Source organism: Stenella coeruleoalba (assembly GCF_951394435.1).
Source record: "Stenella coeruleoalba genome assembly, chromosome: 16".
NCBI lineage: Eukaryota > Metazoa > Chordata > Mammalia > Artiodactyla > Delphinidae > Stenella > Stenella coeruleoalba.
The window spans coordinates 45,747,761-45,761,554 of NC_137162.1; the positions used below are offsets into that span (position 1 = coordinate 45,747,761).

The 13,794-nt window shown below is 38.7% G+C and overlaps 3 protein-coding genes across 6 annotated transcripts in view; 2 read left to right on the forward strand and 1 right to left on the reverse strand.

The window, feature by feature from the left end:
* PARG (poly(ADP-ribose) glycohydrolase) overlaps positions 1-5,137 on the forward strand; it is a 112,429-nt gene extending 107,292 nt beyond the window's left edge. For both annotated transcript variants that reach the window (XM_079899677.1, XM_079899678.1), the window contains exons 17-18: positions 1,254-1,382; positions 2,080-5,137. In XM_079899677.1, coding sequence (XP_079755803.1) covers positions 1,254-1,382; positions 2,080-2,234 — 284 coding nt within the window. In that variant the 3' untranslated portion in view covers positions 2,235-5,137. The remainder of the gene's footprint in view (positions 1-1,253; positions 1,383-2,079) is intronic.
* The window catches only part of LOC307174987 (uncharacterized protein), a 207,777-nt gene that overhangs the window by 12,011 nt on the left and 181,972 nt on the right, over positions 1-13,794 (reverse strand). For 2 of the 3 annotated variants that reach the window (XR_013824226.1, XR_013824227.1), the window contains exons 2-5: positions 9,749-10,364; positions 8,721-8,894; positions 5,162-5,246; positions 4,921-4,946 (exon numbers count right to left, since the gene is read on the reverse strand). Coding sequence is in view for 1 of the 3 variants with exons in the window: in XM_079899688.1 (XP_079755814.1) it covers positions 5,162-5,246; positions 8,721-8,894; positions 9,749-9,774 (285 nt within the window). In the remaining 2 variants the exon portion in view is untranslated. The remainder of the gene's footprint in view (positions 1-4,920; positions 4,947-5,161; positions 5,247-8,720; positions 8,895-9,748; positions 10,365-13,794) is intronic. The other variant, XM_079899688.1, reaches the window with a different exon arrangement.
* On the forward strand, positions 9,792-10,911 carry LOC307175468 (protein FAM220A-like; the record flags this gene model as incomplete). Its single annotated transcript, XM_079900577.1, is given in 5 exon segments — positions 9,792-9,965; positions 10,055-10,232; positions 10,235-10,343; positions 10,345-10,622; positions 10,625-10,911. Coding segments are annotated over 5 exon segments (939 nt in total). The 3' UTR covers positions 10,825-10,911.

Here is a 13,794-nt window from a genome sequence, read left to right on the forward strand (position 1 = left end):
GCTTTCAGCTACAGGTTCCTCCCCATTCCCATTCTTATTGTTTTAATTTTGTTTTGAATATGTAGGATATTAACATGCTCTCAAAAAATCAAAACTATATTTATCCTCCATAGTGTTTTAGTTTGATTCCCACCTCCCATTGTATGAAGGAAAAGATTTGTTACTAGCAAAAGGGCATTTATTGTACCTTTGTTCATTTTTGTTATTTAAAGTAAATTTTGTCGGGCTTCCCTGGCGCAGTGGTTAAGAATCTGCCTGCCAATGCAGGGGACACGGATTGGAACCTGGGTCCAGGAAGATCCCACATGCCATGGAGCAACTAAGCCCGTGCACCACAACTACTGAGCCTGTGCGCCTAGAGCCCGTGCTCTGCAACAAGAGAAGCCACCACAGTGAGAAGCCTGCACATAGCAACAAAGAGTAGCCCCCACTCTCTGCATCTAGAGAAAAGCCCATGCGTAGCGACGAAGACCCAGTGCAACCCAATGCAGCCCAAAATACATAAATTTATTTTTAAAAATAATTAAAAAAATAAATTTTGTCTATTGAGATTAAGATTATAAAGGAATTTAACTTTTGGAAATATACTCCAGGCTGAGTGATTTGTAACTCTGATTTGTGGGGACAGTGGTTCTCAATGATTTTCCTTTTCCAGTACACCAGAGTTAACTGTCCAATGTTTTCAGTAACATTCACTCCATGCTGTAGTGATTGGGTGGAGGTGGGAGTGCAGGAGGGATAAGGATGTCTTCTCTAACCCATTTTTGAGAATGCTTGCTTGCTGTAGGGTTAATGAGAACAGTAGAACCTCCCAAGTATATTGCTCATGGGAAATCACAGAGACTCCTTTGACAGAAAAAAAACAATGACTATGTATAAGATAAAATAATTAAATCAAGCAAGCAAACACAAAAATTTTAGTTCCAGATTAGTGTAAGTGAAAAAAAAAATACCACTTCAGTGCCTTAACTGTGCTGCCTCAGATGCACCTTCCTTTGTTTTCCCACAAAGATGCTTACTTACTTGGGAATTCTGTGGCTTGATGATATTCTCAGCAGCATGTCTGTTAAGTCACAAAACTAGATGATTTATATTCATCCTGTATTTGCCATTGCTAATAACGTGTATATTAGGTTTATAAATCTTTAATCCAGGATAAAGCTATGACACCAGCTATAATATTTACCTGGTTGAAAGAACAGAAGGTATCTTGAAGTGTCATAATATAGTTGTGTTTCTTCTCTTTGCTACAGCCTTAATACAGATACTGGCAGCTGCTGTAGCTGAGCGAGATGTGGTTTATTTCACCTTTGGGGACTCAGAATTGATGAGAGACATTTACAGCATGCACACGTTCCTTACTGAAAGGAAACTGACTGTTGGTAAGTAGGGGATAGTCTTGACACTTGGTATCTAGATGGATTGTACACCATCCAGGAGGAGCACTTGCTAAATCTGGATAGATCATAGTGGATAAGAAAAAATGGAAGTGTGACTTTGATGAGGCGACAAGGTCTTAGAGGGGCAACACTTGCAGAATCTTTTTCTGGCAAACTTTCCTCCTCAATCTTGAATGAGTATGTCAGCTTATTAATTTAAGGCCGAGAAGTTGGAGTTAGTGTCCACTTTTTACTTTTTTGTGTATAGAAAACTGAAAGAGGGAAGGTATTGGCGGGTAAGTTAAAACCTAAGCGGCCTCACTCTGAGTCATGTTTATCAGACATGCCAGCATCCTCCATCTACTGTTTCAGCTGGACCTGAAAGGCCTTGCTATATGGGAGCTAAATGTAAAATTAGAGTTGCCACAAACTCCCAAAACAATGCATGGATGATGCACCATGTATAGCCTGCTGTAATTATGAACTAATAAGTAGTTTCTTTAAGGTATTCTAAAAAATTTTAACTTTATATCAGGAAAGCCTTCCAGGCTTTTTTTAAAAAAATAAAGCCTTCATGCTCTATTTTCAAAAGCCAAATGTGAGTATATTATTTGATTAAGATAAAACTGAAGTGTTCTGTAGTAGTTTTACCCATCTACATACCTTAATGTGCAAATTGGTCTGGCTTTCTGCTCTTCAGGAGAAGTATATAAGCTGTTGCTACGATATTACAATGAAGAATGTAGAAACTGTTCCACCCCTGGACCAGACATCAAGCTTTATCCATTCATATACCAAGCTGTTGAGTCTTGTGCGGAGACCACCAACCAGCCAGGACAAAGGACTGGGGCCTGAGGATCCAAGTGAATAGAACCTCCTTCCACCTCTCATGAGAAACATCCTTTCTGAACTGTCAGGTGTAACATATGAACTGACTTAATATAAATGTGTATATAATCCACATTTGTAGGCAAGGATGCAGTCCCTTCCACAAACATAGATTCAGACATATTTTGTTTCCATTTTTTTCTATTTCAGTCTTCATTCTTTGATTTTTCTTTCTTTTGCCCATAAGATTTCTTGTGAAATTTCATGAAAGTTTGTGCTCAGCCTGTCAGGTCTCTTTTTTGATGCCTGTATATTATACAAATTGCCTCTGCAGCTAGCAGATGCCAGGGAAGAAGGTGAAATCCTAGAATCTGTTTAACTAACTGGGTCTGCTAAAGATCTCCCTGTGAGCCTTTCACCCCCTACTCTTCTTATGATTGCATTGTTGGAGTTTTTGATTTTTGAAAATTAAGAGTTGGGGTTTTTTTTTCATACATGTTACATAATGCAGATCCCCTGCGTTAAAAGTTTTGTATTTAAGGCAGAATAATTTCCAGAAAGTTATTTAGTGACATCACCTTTATCTGTAATGGTTTGTCTGTCCTTTTTCCCTGATCAATTTTTATTGATACTGTTTTTGGAAACTGACCTAAATGGAAGGAAATGTAGAATAAAAGTGTTTCCCAAATGGTGTTTAAAAAACAAACAGATTCAAGAGACTTGAAGGATCTTTTGTTTCTTGGGGTTTTTTTTTTCTTTCTTTTTGAATTAGGATTATTGTTTGTTCCTTGGTGCTTGAGGCATATTCATATAACCAGAGTTTAGAAACTGGGAACTTCATGGTGATCTGTACATAGTGAAGTTTCCCTAGTACTCAAAGGTTATATAGTTAATAAATTTTCATTAACAAATCATTTGTCAAACTCCCATATCATCTATATTTCATATATATAAAAAAGATATGTTCTTTAAGTGTGTCTACATGCAAGCACATAAAATCTAAATAAAACTGGAATTGTGGAAATGATTAGGTTTAGGCTTTATTAGGGGCTCTGTTTAAAATTCTTTATTTACAATTGTGTCCATTTAAAATGGGCAACAAACATAAATAATAATGTCTCTCAGAAGTTAAAGCCAATGTCAATTCTGTGTTAACTGAGAGTAGAGTTTAATCACAGAAGCACTTATTTATATTTCTAAAGTAATTCTAAACCATACTGTTGAAGTTCTAGTTTATAGTCAACTGTCAGGAAAAGCTATTGGTGGTCAAATCCTATTAATAAGGAGTTTTAAGTAGATGGTCCAAACACCTGGTATCAATATTGGCAGGGAAAAAATGGGGCCTTAGCCAGCATCTGCAACTCTTTTTGTTTATATAGAGATTGAGAGGTTAGTGGAATTTGGCACCTGAAGGCAGCCACTTGTCACTGATGAAGTTTTTTAAGATTTTTCATCATCTCTGAGTCCAAGGTGTCTGGCTTTATTTCTACTGGTACTAAAGTCTTTTCTTTCCTTCCCAACCCATTCCATGCTTTGGTTAAGCATTCATGGTATATTTCATTTCTTTTTATCTATCTCTATATTCTTTCCCTCTTATCTAGCCCCAAGACTAAGTAAACAGTTCTTTAAAATGTTGCATGAACAGTTTAGGAGGTTCATGTGGTACAGAAATCACTGAGTCCAGGTAAGAAGACCCCCCAGCCTAATATTACAGAATACAGGTACTAAGACTCAGCTCTTAGTACTGAACAGGTTGGTGACCAGGCCATCTTCCTGACTGCCTTTCTTCTATTGAGGGGTTTTCAAGAATAAAAGCCTGCCTACTTCTTTGTCCCAGTACATTCTTGAATTGGGACGGTTTAATCATGAGGAATGTATAGAGAGAAATAATGTCCATTTTTTGTGGTGGGGAGGGTGGTGGAGAGAACATGATTACTTTGTTCCTAAAGGCCCTCTGTAAAAGGAGGGACAAAATCAGACACTGAACTAACATTTGTATCTATTTTAAGACATTTAACAGCACCTTTTTGTTCTCTTTCATTTAGGGTTTCTTTTATTACATGTTGTTTACCCTTCCCTTCTTTAATCTACTGAGGCATGAAAGGATATTTTCAGTTTAGAATTCTTAGGTTTTTAATATAACTCACTTGCTTTTCACTTTCTATCTAGCTCACTCAAATGTATAATAACAGTTTAAGGAAACAATGTGGACTAATGGAAAGGGCGTGAGATTTAAAATCAGGCCAGCTGGGTTCAATTGCTAACTGTATCCCCAGCTAACATTTTAACCTTCTCTGGATAAACTGAATTGCTGAGCCTTACTTAACTCATTTAGAAAATGGGTTATTAGCACCTACCAAGAAATACTGTATATAAAGCAACGAGCATAGGGTCTGGCACTCAGTTGGTCCTTAATAAATGCCAACTATTTTAGTTGACCAGAAACATGTATGGGGCACCTACTGTACACTAGGGACTGTGCTCATTGCTTTATATATTTTAGCCCGTTTTACCCATGGGCTAACAGATGCCCAGACGTTAGGGAGTACCATCTCAACTTCCAGGAGTTCATTATGAAAGGAGACTTACTTTGTAATCTGATAGAGCAAAGGTTCTGACACTCTTGTTCTCTACCAAGTTCGTAGTACAGCTTATTCTTCATCATAAATAACTAGTTATCAGTGGGGTATATTAAATGGTCTCTGAGACTTACCTCTTTTCTTCCTGGTTGAAGTGACACTAAAGGCAAGAAGATAGGTATTTGAAAGTGAGATTGAAAAGAAGATCTAACCAAGCTCCAGGATTGCTATGTCAGGTACTTAGCCAATAATATATTGCTTTGGAAACCAAGCATTAAGTTGCCCCACTCCAACAATATGACGGAACAAAAAAGTCACTGGATTCTATTCTTTTAACACTTCAACAGGAAGAGAAGCAATTGCATAGATTCTCACCTGTTTTCTTCTGTCTTCTCCAATCCATGTGGCTGCATATTCATGGCTTTTTTCTGATGTAAGGAAGAAGTGCATCCTAGGAAGTCTGTTTTAAAGACAAACAAAGGTTAAGAAGGTGTGTCCTTCCTCCTCTCAACCCTGTGGATCTGCCCCAGTCCTTTTTCTGGAGGGAAGGGAAAGACCAGCCATTCCTGGAACGTGAGCTCAGAATATTTAATCCTGTCCTTTGGGGGCTGGAAGTGGGTCCTAATGTGATACTTATTAGAACAAACTGCCGGAATCCACTGACCCACTGCTGTGCTCCGTGCCCACTGGAGTCCCCTTAGTCCCTCCTCACCAGATTCACACAGACCTACTGAGCCTTTAAAGTGCAAGGTTTCCCAAAGAAGACAACCAAAACTGTTCATCTGATAACTGGTTTTATTTTTCCTGACTGTTTTATTTTAAATGTAGGGCTAACAGGTCATGATGATTTTGAACCTGGGGGATAAGGAGAGATCTGTGCTAATGTTTACATGATTTTTCTAGGAAGAGAATAAAGAAATTTTGATCCCCTTGGTACCACCTAATATACATACTCTCATTTTATTTATTTTTTAATTTATTTCATTTATTTATTTTTGGCTCCGTTGGATCTTCATTGCTCCAGACGGGCTTTCTCTAGTTGCAGAGAGTGGGGGCTACTCTTCGTTGCAGTGTGCGGGCTTCTCACTGCAGTGGTTTCTCTTGTTGCAGAGCACAGGCTCTAGGTGCATGGGCTTCAGTAGTTGTGGCATGCGGGCTCAGTAGTTGTGGCTCATGGGCTCTAGAGCACAGGCTCAGTAGTTTTGGTGCACGGGCCTAGTTGCTCCGTGGCATGTGGGATCTTCCTGGACCAGGGCGAACCTGTGTCCCCTGCATTGGCAGGCGGATTCCCAACCACTGCACCACCAGGGAAGCCCTATGCTCTCATTTTAAAAATGTGTGTCTTAGGTATTTCGTTAAAGTTTTTGCATATAGATTTGTTATTCCACATTAGGTGTTAGGCATGTAGAAATGGTCACAGGCATAAGGAACTTTCCAAAGGTAAAGAGAATTCAGGATGCCTTAGTTTTTCTTCCTTGCCAGGTTCCTGAGGTCATGTTTCCTGTTCATTTCCTTTTCCTAGTTTCCATCTTCCCTCAAGAGAGCTCAAATAAGAAGATGTCTTGAAGGTTCTGAGGACCACCATCCTTCCATTCATTCACATATTCACAGACACAAGTGCCTTCTCTGGGCAACCACTGAACTGTCTGCTCAGGGATGCAAAGATGAATGACTTGTCCTCTGCACTCAGATCTAAACTGAGGCACAGAGAGAGGGTGATGCAAAAAACCCCACAAATATCATTTTCTTTTCACTACTGTGTTGCAATTCAACCTAGAAAAACGAATTGAACTTTTATGCTAACAATTTAGAAATTGGAATAGGCCCCTGGACAATGTCAGTTCACCAGAGTGTTTAATGCCCTTACACAACTTTCTCTGTTGGAGAGTTGTATAAACAAATGGCCTAACTTATAACGTTTAGATGGGCTACCTAAATGCCCTTTCTTGACTTAATATAGGAGCTGGCATGTGGCTTCTTGCCATCTTGATTCCTATCATCTCAAGTGCCTGCCATCTTTGGTTCTTGGATTCTGAGAAAGTGGCACTGGACGCTAAAAAGTAGATTTCCTAATGGTGAGTCCACACAGGGTAGGTAGAAGGTCATGTTTATTTTAGCTGGAATTATATTGCCTCAGTTTGAATACTATATATTTAATAGATGAAAAATGAAAATTAGCTTTTACTTGATATCAAGGAAAAAATAAATTTTACTTGGCATCAAAATATTTCAAAATATGAGAACCTTGGGGATAAAATAATAAAAGGGTCCTTGGTGGTGACAAGATGGGAGACCATGGCAGAGTGTTGCATTTTCTATTAAGATTTGTAACAAGAACCTATAAAGTTGGGCATAAAAAATTTCAATATTTGGGAAGAAATATACTCACTGTAGAATTGATAATACTCTCAAAAATATACCCTGATCTGCTCTTGAACATGTATGAAGCATCGTCATCAGAATCTTGACCTTGCAGTATTTTAGAGTATTCATTTATTCCACAGATATCATATTTCATTAATTCTAAAACATTTTTTTCACATTGTAGCATCTGGAATCCAAATACTTCTAAAACTTGGTGGTATATCATAATTTAATTTGCAGTATTTTTTAATGGTAATAAAATAAATGTATTTTATAATCTATGGAATCTTATATTTGAGGAAACATGGTAATTAGAATGCTAGCCATATACCAGTCAGTTTTAAGCTTTGGAGCTGTAATTGTGACCAAGATAGACTGGGCCCTTGTTATCAAGTTTACATTGTAGTGGAGAACACAGACAAGAGCTTGTAACATGACTTAGACTGGGTAGTCAGGAAATGGTTTTCTTTTTAAGGGGAATTTCAGACATATACAAAAATAGAGTAGGGTAATAAACCTACATACATCACCCATCTTCAACAATTACCAATTCATAGCTAATCTCGTTTGCTCCATATTCCTACCTATTACCCACCCCAATTTTTTGAAGTTCACCCCAGACATAATATATGTCTTTAAAGACTGTACCACAATACCATCACACTAAAATAGAAAGGACTTCTTATTCCAAAACATGGAGTACACAAACATTTCCCTATTCTTCCTGCTAAGTACAGCTAAAAACCATGAACATGATATATAAAACAAATATAAAATTCTGAAAGGGGGAAGAGAGAAGGCAGACTGGCTAGGGGAATCCTGGGAACCAAGGAACAATATAGTGGTAAGTTCCCTGGATTTTGTTATTGGTCTTATATTCTATAGTGATTACTGGAACAGGCAGCCACCTGGAAATTCTGAGTGCAGATAAAGGCCCAAGAAAAGCCTACTCCCTTTAGCCAATGGACCAGGAAAGGGGCAGCCTACAAGACAGAAACTTTTATGTAATAAACCCTCTATTCAAGCCAAACACACAAAAACAACAACAAAACTAAGACCCTACCAGCAAAGATAATGTATAGAGCCTAGACTTTCACCCTTTCCAGGTTACAACAAAATGCTCCAGTAGGTCAGGTGGTAAAGGGGGTCTCTCCCAACGCAGTGTGAGTGGAGAACACATGCGAACACTGGACTTCTATCTCCACCTGGGCTAACATGGCTCCTCTCCCGTTTCCTGTTAGGTGCCCTGCCCCTTCCACTAGGAAGTGTCAGAGGAAGCCTAACTGACAGAACTTTTTCCCACTTCTCAGCAGAACTGAGGCCATTCATGCACTTCCATCTGCCATTCTGCATTGTCAATGGAGAATACATGAAGAGCATCAGGGTGCTCCCCTTCCTAGCCAGAATTATGTCAGCACAGCCTACAGTGGAGCCTGAACTCCAATTTCTACCAAGCAGTGACAAGGAGCCCTCCCCTCTGTGTGTAAACTGAGGCAGAGAGGAGAACCTGAACATCCATCTCCATCTGGCTGTAACGAGGCAGTGTCTTGTTCCCCAGCTGGAACAGTACCTGAGGCCAGCTAAAACAGGTATCAGGGCTTTCCTGGTGGTGCAGTGGTTGGGAGTCTGCCTGCCAATGCAGGGGACGCAGGTTCGTGCCCCGGTCCGGGAGGATCCCACATGCTGCGGAGCGGCTGGGCCCATGAGCCATGGCCGCTGAGCCTGCGCATCCGGAACCTGTGCTCTGCAACAGGAGAGGCCACGGCGGTGAGGCCCGCATACCACAAAAAGAAAAAACAAAACAAAACAAAAAAAACGTATCAGAGGAGGCCTGCTAAAACACAAGATTTAATGAGATCCCAGATTCTCATAATATCCAAAATGTTCAATGAAAAATCACTTTGAATGAAAAGTCACTTATCATACCAAGAACCAGGAAGATCTCAACTTGAGTGACAAAAGGCAACCAACAAACAGCAATACGGTGATGACACAAATGTTAGAATTACCTGACGAGGATTTTAAAGCAGCCATCATAAAAATGCTTCAACAAACAATTATGAACACTTGAAATAAATGAAAAAGTCTCAGCAAGAAAGTAGAAAGTCTCAACCAAGAGGTAGGATATATAAGAAAAACCAATTTAAAATTTTAAAACTAAAAAAATACAATAACAAATTTTAAAAAAACCCTCCAAGAATGAGCTCAACAACAGAATAAAGAGGATAGAGGAAAGAATCAGTGAACTTGAAAATGGAACCATAGAAATTAGCCAATTTGAACAATGATAAAAATAGACTGAAAAATAATAAAAAATAGGGCCTCAGGAAAATCTGAGACTGTAACATATAACATTCATATCATTGGAATTCCAGAAGAGAGGAGAAAGATGGTGTGGGATGAAGAAGTGTTCAAAGAAATAGTTTCTAAAAAAATTTCCCAAATTTATCAAAAGACATAAAAACCTATAGATTCAAAAAGCTGAATGAACTCCAAACAGGATAAACTAAAAAAATTCCACACCAAAAGCACATCATAGTCGAACTTCTGGAACCAAAAAAGAAAAATTATTGAAAGCAGTCAGAAATGACATCTTACCTGCCAGGGCAGAGGCCAGGAGACATCACGGTGGTGGGTCTATATGGCAGCAGCTCTGTGGGGCTGTCTGGCTCTTACACTCGGCCACCACCGGCTCCTACGGGGTCTTCTGCAAGGGGCTGACCCAAATACTGCTCGTCTTAGACCTGGCCTGGTGGCTGCGCATCAACTTCCCCTACGTCTTCATCATAGCTTCCATGACGCTCAAAGTCCACATGCAGGTTCATATTGAGATCCATCGAAGGCCTTCCTCGGACTGACAGACGTGTCCTTAGGCTCGGGGCATCAGAGAACACCTGACATCAGAGAGTCAGCATCCGCCTCGCAGAAGAGAAGGGAGCAGGTGATGACTCAGACAAAATACTGTATAGACTTAACAGAACACAGAAGGAGAGCCCTTGCCCATCAGATATAACTTCCAGGACGAATAAGCTTGCAGTTGATGTAAATGGTAATTCACAAAATGAGGAGTTAACACTGGAAATGAAAATGATCTGAGTGAGGTCAGCTTCTTGCTTCACGATGGCAACAAAGCACTTCCATGTTTGCAAGAATCAATAAGAAGAAATTCAGCTTCAGCAGCTGTTCAGAGGAAGACTGGATCTGTTCTTTGCTCCTGCAAAAGAGTGTTTTGCTGGGGTGTCCTGTGGCACTGGAGAAGCTCAGGTGAGGCACTGGCTGGGAGGAGGGCCCACTGCCACTGAGAGCCACAGAGGACAGAGCCACAAAGGAGAGCCTGGGGAGTCAGGACTACCATCCTCTCAAAAATGGTCAGAAATGGGGATTTGTGAGGATGAACCACCAAGTGCTTTTCTGGAGAGGCTAGACTCTGAGTTGGAACTGTCTTGCCTGCATTCCATCCTGTCTACACTGCTGCAGCACATCCCCAAATATTTTTGAATGATGAGACAAAATGTGTTTTCCCTGACCATTCAAAGCTCATGTTTTCAGAGCAAACAGTAGAATACAAGAAAATGCTTTCATGTGAAAAAAGTACCTCAAATGATCTGCAGATAACACTGGCATTACTGGCTCTACAAGCTTTTGAATTTGCAAATCTGTTACGTCATAATTAAGGTACAAGCAGAACAATAAAAATAGATTAATTTTAAAAGTCCTAAATGATTTCTTTTGCATTAAGTCTGGATGCAAACCATGCAGCCATGAAGCTCCTGCTTTGGTTTGTATGACCAGATAGACTTAAAGTAAGTGGAATTCAAATTCATGGAAAGCTGGTTGATATGCAAGGAAATTTTTGACTTTTAAATTGTGCTTGAAAGACATTCAGGATTGGGAAACCATTTCAAGGAGAATATTGATATATCCTACATAAATATCAGATTAGACCCTAAAGATTTAACATGAAGCATTTAATATGCCTTCAACACCCATTCTAAAGGGCTACGGTCCCAGATACTGTCTCTGACCATCTAATGGAAGTAGATATTTGTAAAATCAACCCCTCTGTACTTGCTCTGAGCCAGGCTGAGTTGATGGTAAGCTGTTACCATTTCTGCATTTTTTTTTTTTTTTTTGCAGTACGTGGGCCTCTCACTGTTGTGGCCTCTCCCATTGCAGAGCACAGGCTCCGGACGCACAGGCTCAGCGGCCATGGCTCACGGGCCCAGCCGCTCCGTGGCATGTGGGATCTTCCCGGACCGGGGCACGAACCCGTGTCCCTGCATCGGCAGGTGGACTCTCAACCACTGCGCCACCAGGGAAGCCCCATTTCTACATTTTGTAGAATAATTTTGGTCAACAAAATTTGATTTCTCTTCTCACATGCCTTTCCTTCCACTTCGAATGCAATAAATGGAGGCCCTACAGTGAAAGTTGCAACATTAACCTTACCTTTAGATAAACCTTTCTCTAATTAGGAACCCTAGCAGTGTTATTTGAAATAAAAAGGAGCTTGAGGCTATCTGTCCTTGCTCAGTTATAGAGAGGCAAATCAAGTATTTCCCTTATAGAAGGTTTCCAGTTTATAGGAGTCAAGGTATCTCTTACACTTAGATTTTTCTGGGTTAACTCCTTTTGTTGTGCGTTGATAACTTTGATAAAAGGCACTTAAGAGTGTAAGTTTTTAAGGAGTCCCAAAGTAAGACTTAACCAATTTCAGAATTATTTGACTGCATATATTAGTTTATATTGTGTGCTAAATTACTATGCCGTGTGCTATTTTAGTGTTTTGGGAAAATGAAAAATAAAGCCCATTCTTTGGCATAATAAATGTCTCATTTTATGTGTGTAAAAGAAAATTACAATTGGTTTCTCATCAGGAACAATGAAGGCCAGAAGGAAGTGGCACAACACTTTTCAAATTCTGAAAGAAAAGAACTGCCAATGCAGAATTCTATATCTAGTAAAAATATGCTTCAGGGATGAAGGGGGAAAATCAAGGCATTCTCAGATGAAGGAAAACTAAGAGAACTTGTTTCCAGCATACTTGCCCTAAAAGAATGACTAAAGGAAGTTCTTGAAACAGAAAGGAAATGATAAAAGAAGGAATCTTGAAACATCAGGAAGAACAGAAAGAGTAAAAATATGGATAAATACAGTACACTGTATTTTTCTTGAGTTTTCTAAATTACGTTTGTTGAAGCAAAAATTATAGCTGTCTATTGTGGTTTTCAATGTATATAGAGGAAATAAGACAATTATAAATGGGAGGGTCAAGGGCATAAAGAGACGTAAGTTTTTTATACTTTGCTCAAACGTAAAATATTGATGCCAGTAGACAGTGACAAGTTATGTACTTATAAGGTAATACCTAGAGCAACCACTCTGAAAGCTATAGAAAGAGGTACACTCAAAAATGCAATAGATACATCAAAATGGAATTTTAAAAGTTCAATTAACCCACAGATAGGCAGGAAAACAGAAAAATGTTAAAACATAGAGAACCAGAAAATAAAAAATAATGGCAGACTTAAATATGCATACATCATAATTACATTAAATAACAAGACACTAAATATTAAAGACAGAGTTTGGCAGTGCATTAAAAATATGACCCAATTATATGAACTATATGGTATCTGTAAGAAACTCACTTCAAATATAATGATAAAGGGAGGTTGAAAGTGAAAGGATGGAATAAAAGATATACTTTGAAACATTAATCAAAAGCAGGAGTGGCTATATTGGTATCAAATAATGTAGACTTTAGAGCAAGAAATTTAGGGATAGGGAGGGATGTTTCATAGTGATAAAAGGGTCAATCCACTAAGAAGACAGCAATCTTAAATTTTTATGTACAAAGTAATAAGGATGCAAAATATGTGAAGCAAAAACTGACAGAAATGAATGGAAACAGACAAATATAAAATTATAGTTAATGACTTCAACATCCCTCTCTCAACAATTGATAGAACAATTTGATAGAAAATCAGCAAAGGGAATTCCCTAGTGGTCCAATTGTTAGGACTCTGCACTTTCATGCTGAGGCCACGGGTTCAATCCCTGGTCAGTGAACTAAGATCCCACAAGCCATGTGGTGCGGCCAAAAAACACAAAGAAACAAGGATATAGAACTCAACGTCATCCCATCAATCAATCAATGTGATCTAAACACTTAAAAAACACTCCACTCAACAATGACAGAATGCACAATCTTTTCAAGTACCTGGGGAATATATGTCAAGATAGACCATTCCTAAGCTATAAAACAAACCTCAACAAATTGAAAAGAATTGAAATAATATAAAATGTGTCCTCTGGCCACAATGGAATCAATTAGAAATCAATAACAGAAAGCTAAAAGGAAAATTTCCAAACACTTAGAAACTAAACAACACACTTCTAAATAATTCATGGGTTAAGTCTCAAGGGAAATTTTAAGATATATGTTTAACAGAATGAAAGTGAAAATATATACACACTACTGTATATAAAACAGATAACCAACAAGGACCTACTGTATAGCACAGAGAACTATACTCAATATTTTGTAATAACCAATAAGGGAAAATAATCTAAAAAAAAAAAAAATATATATATATATATATATATATATATATATGAACCACTGCTGTACACCTGAAACC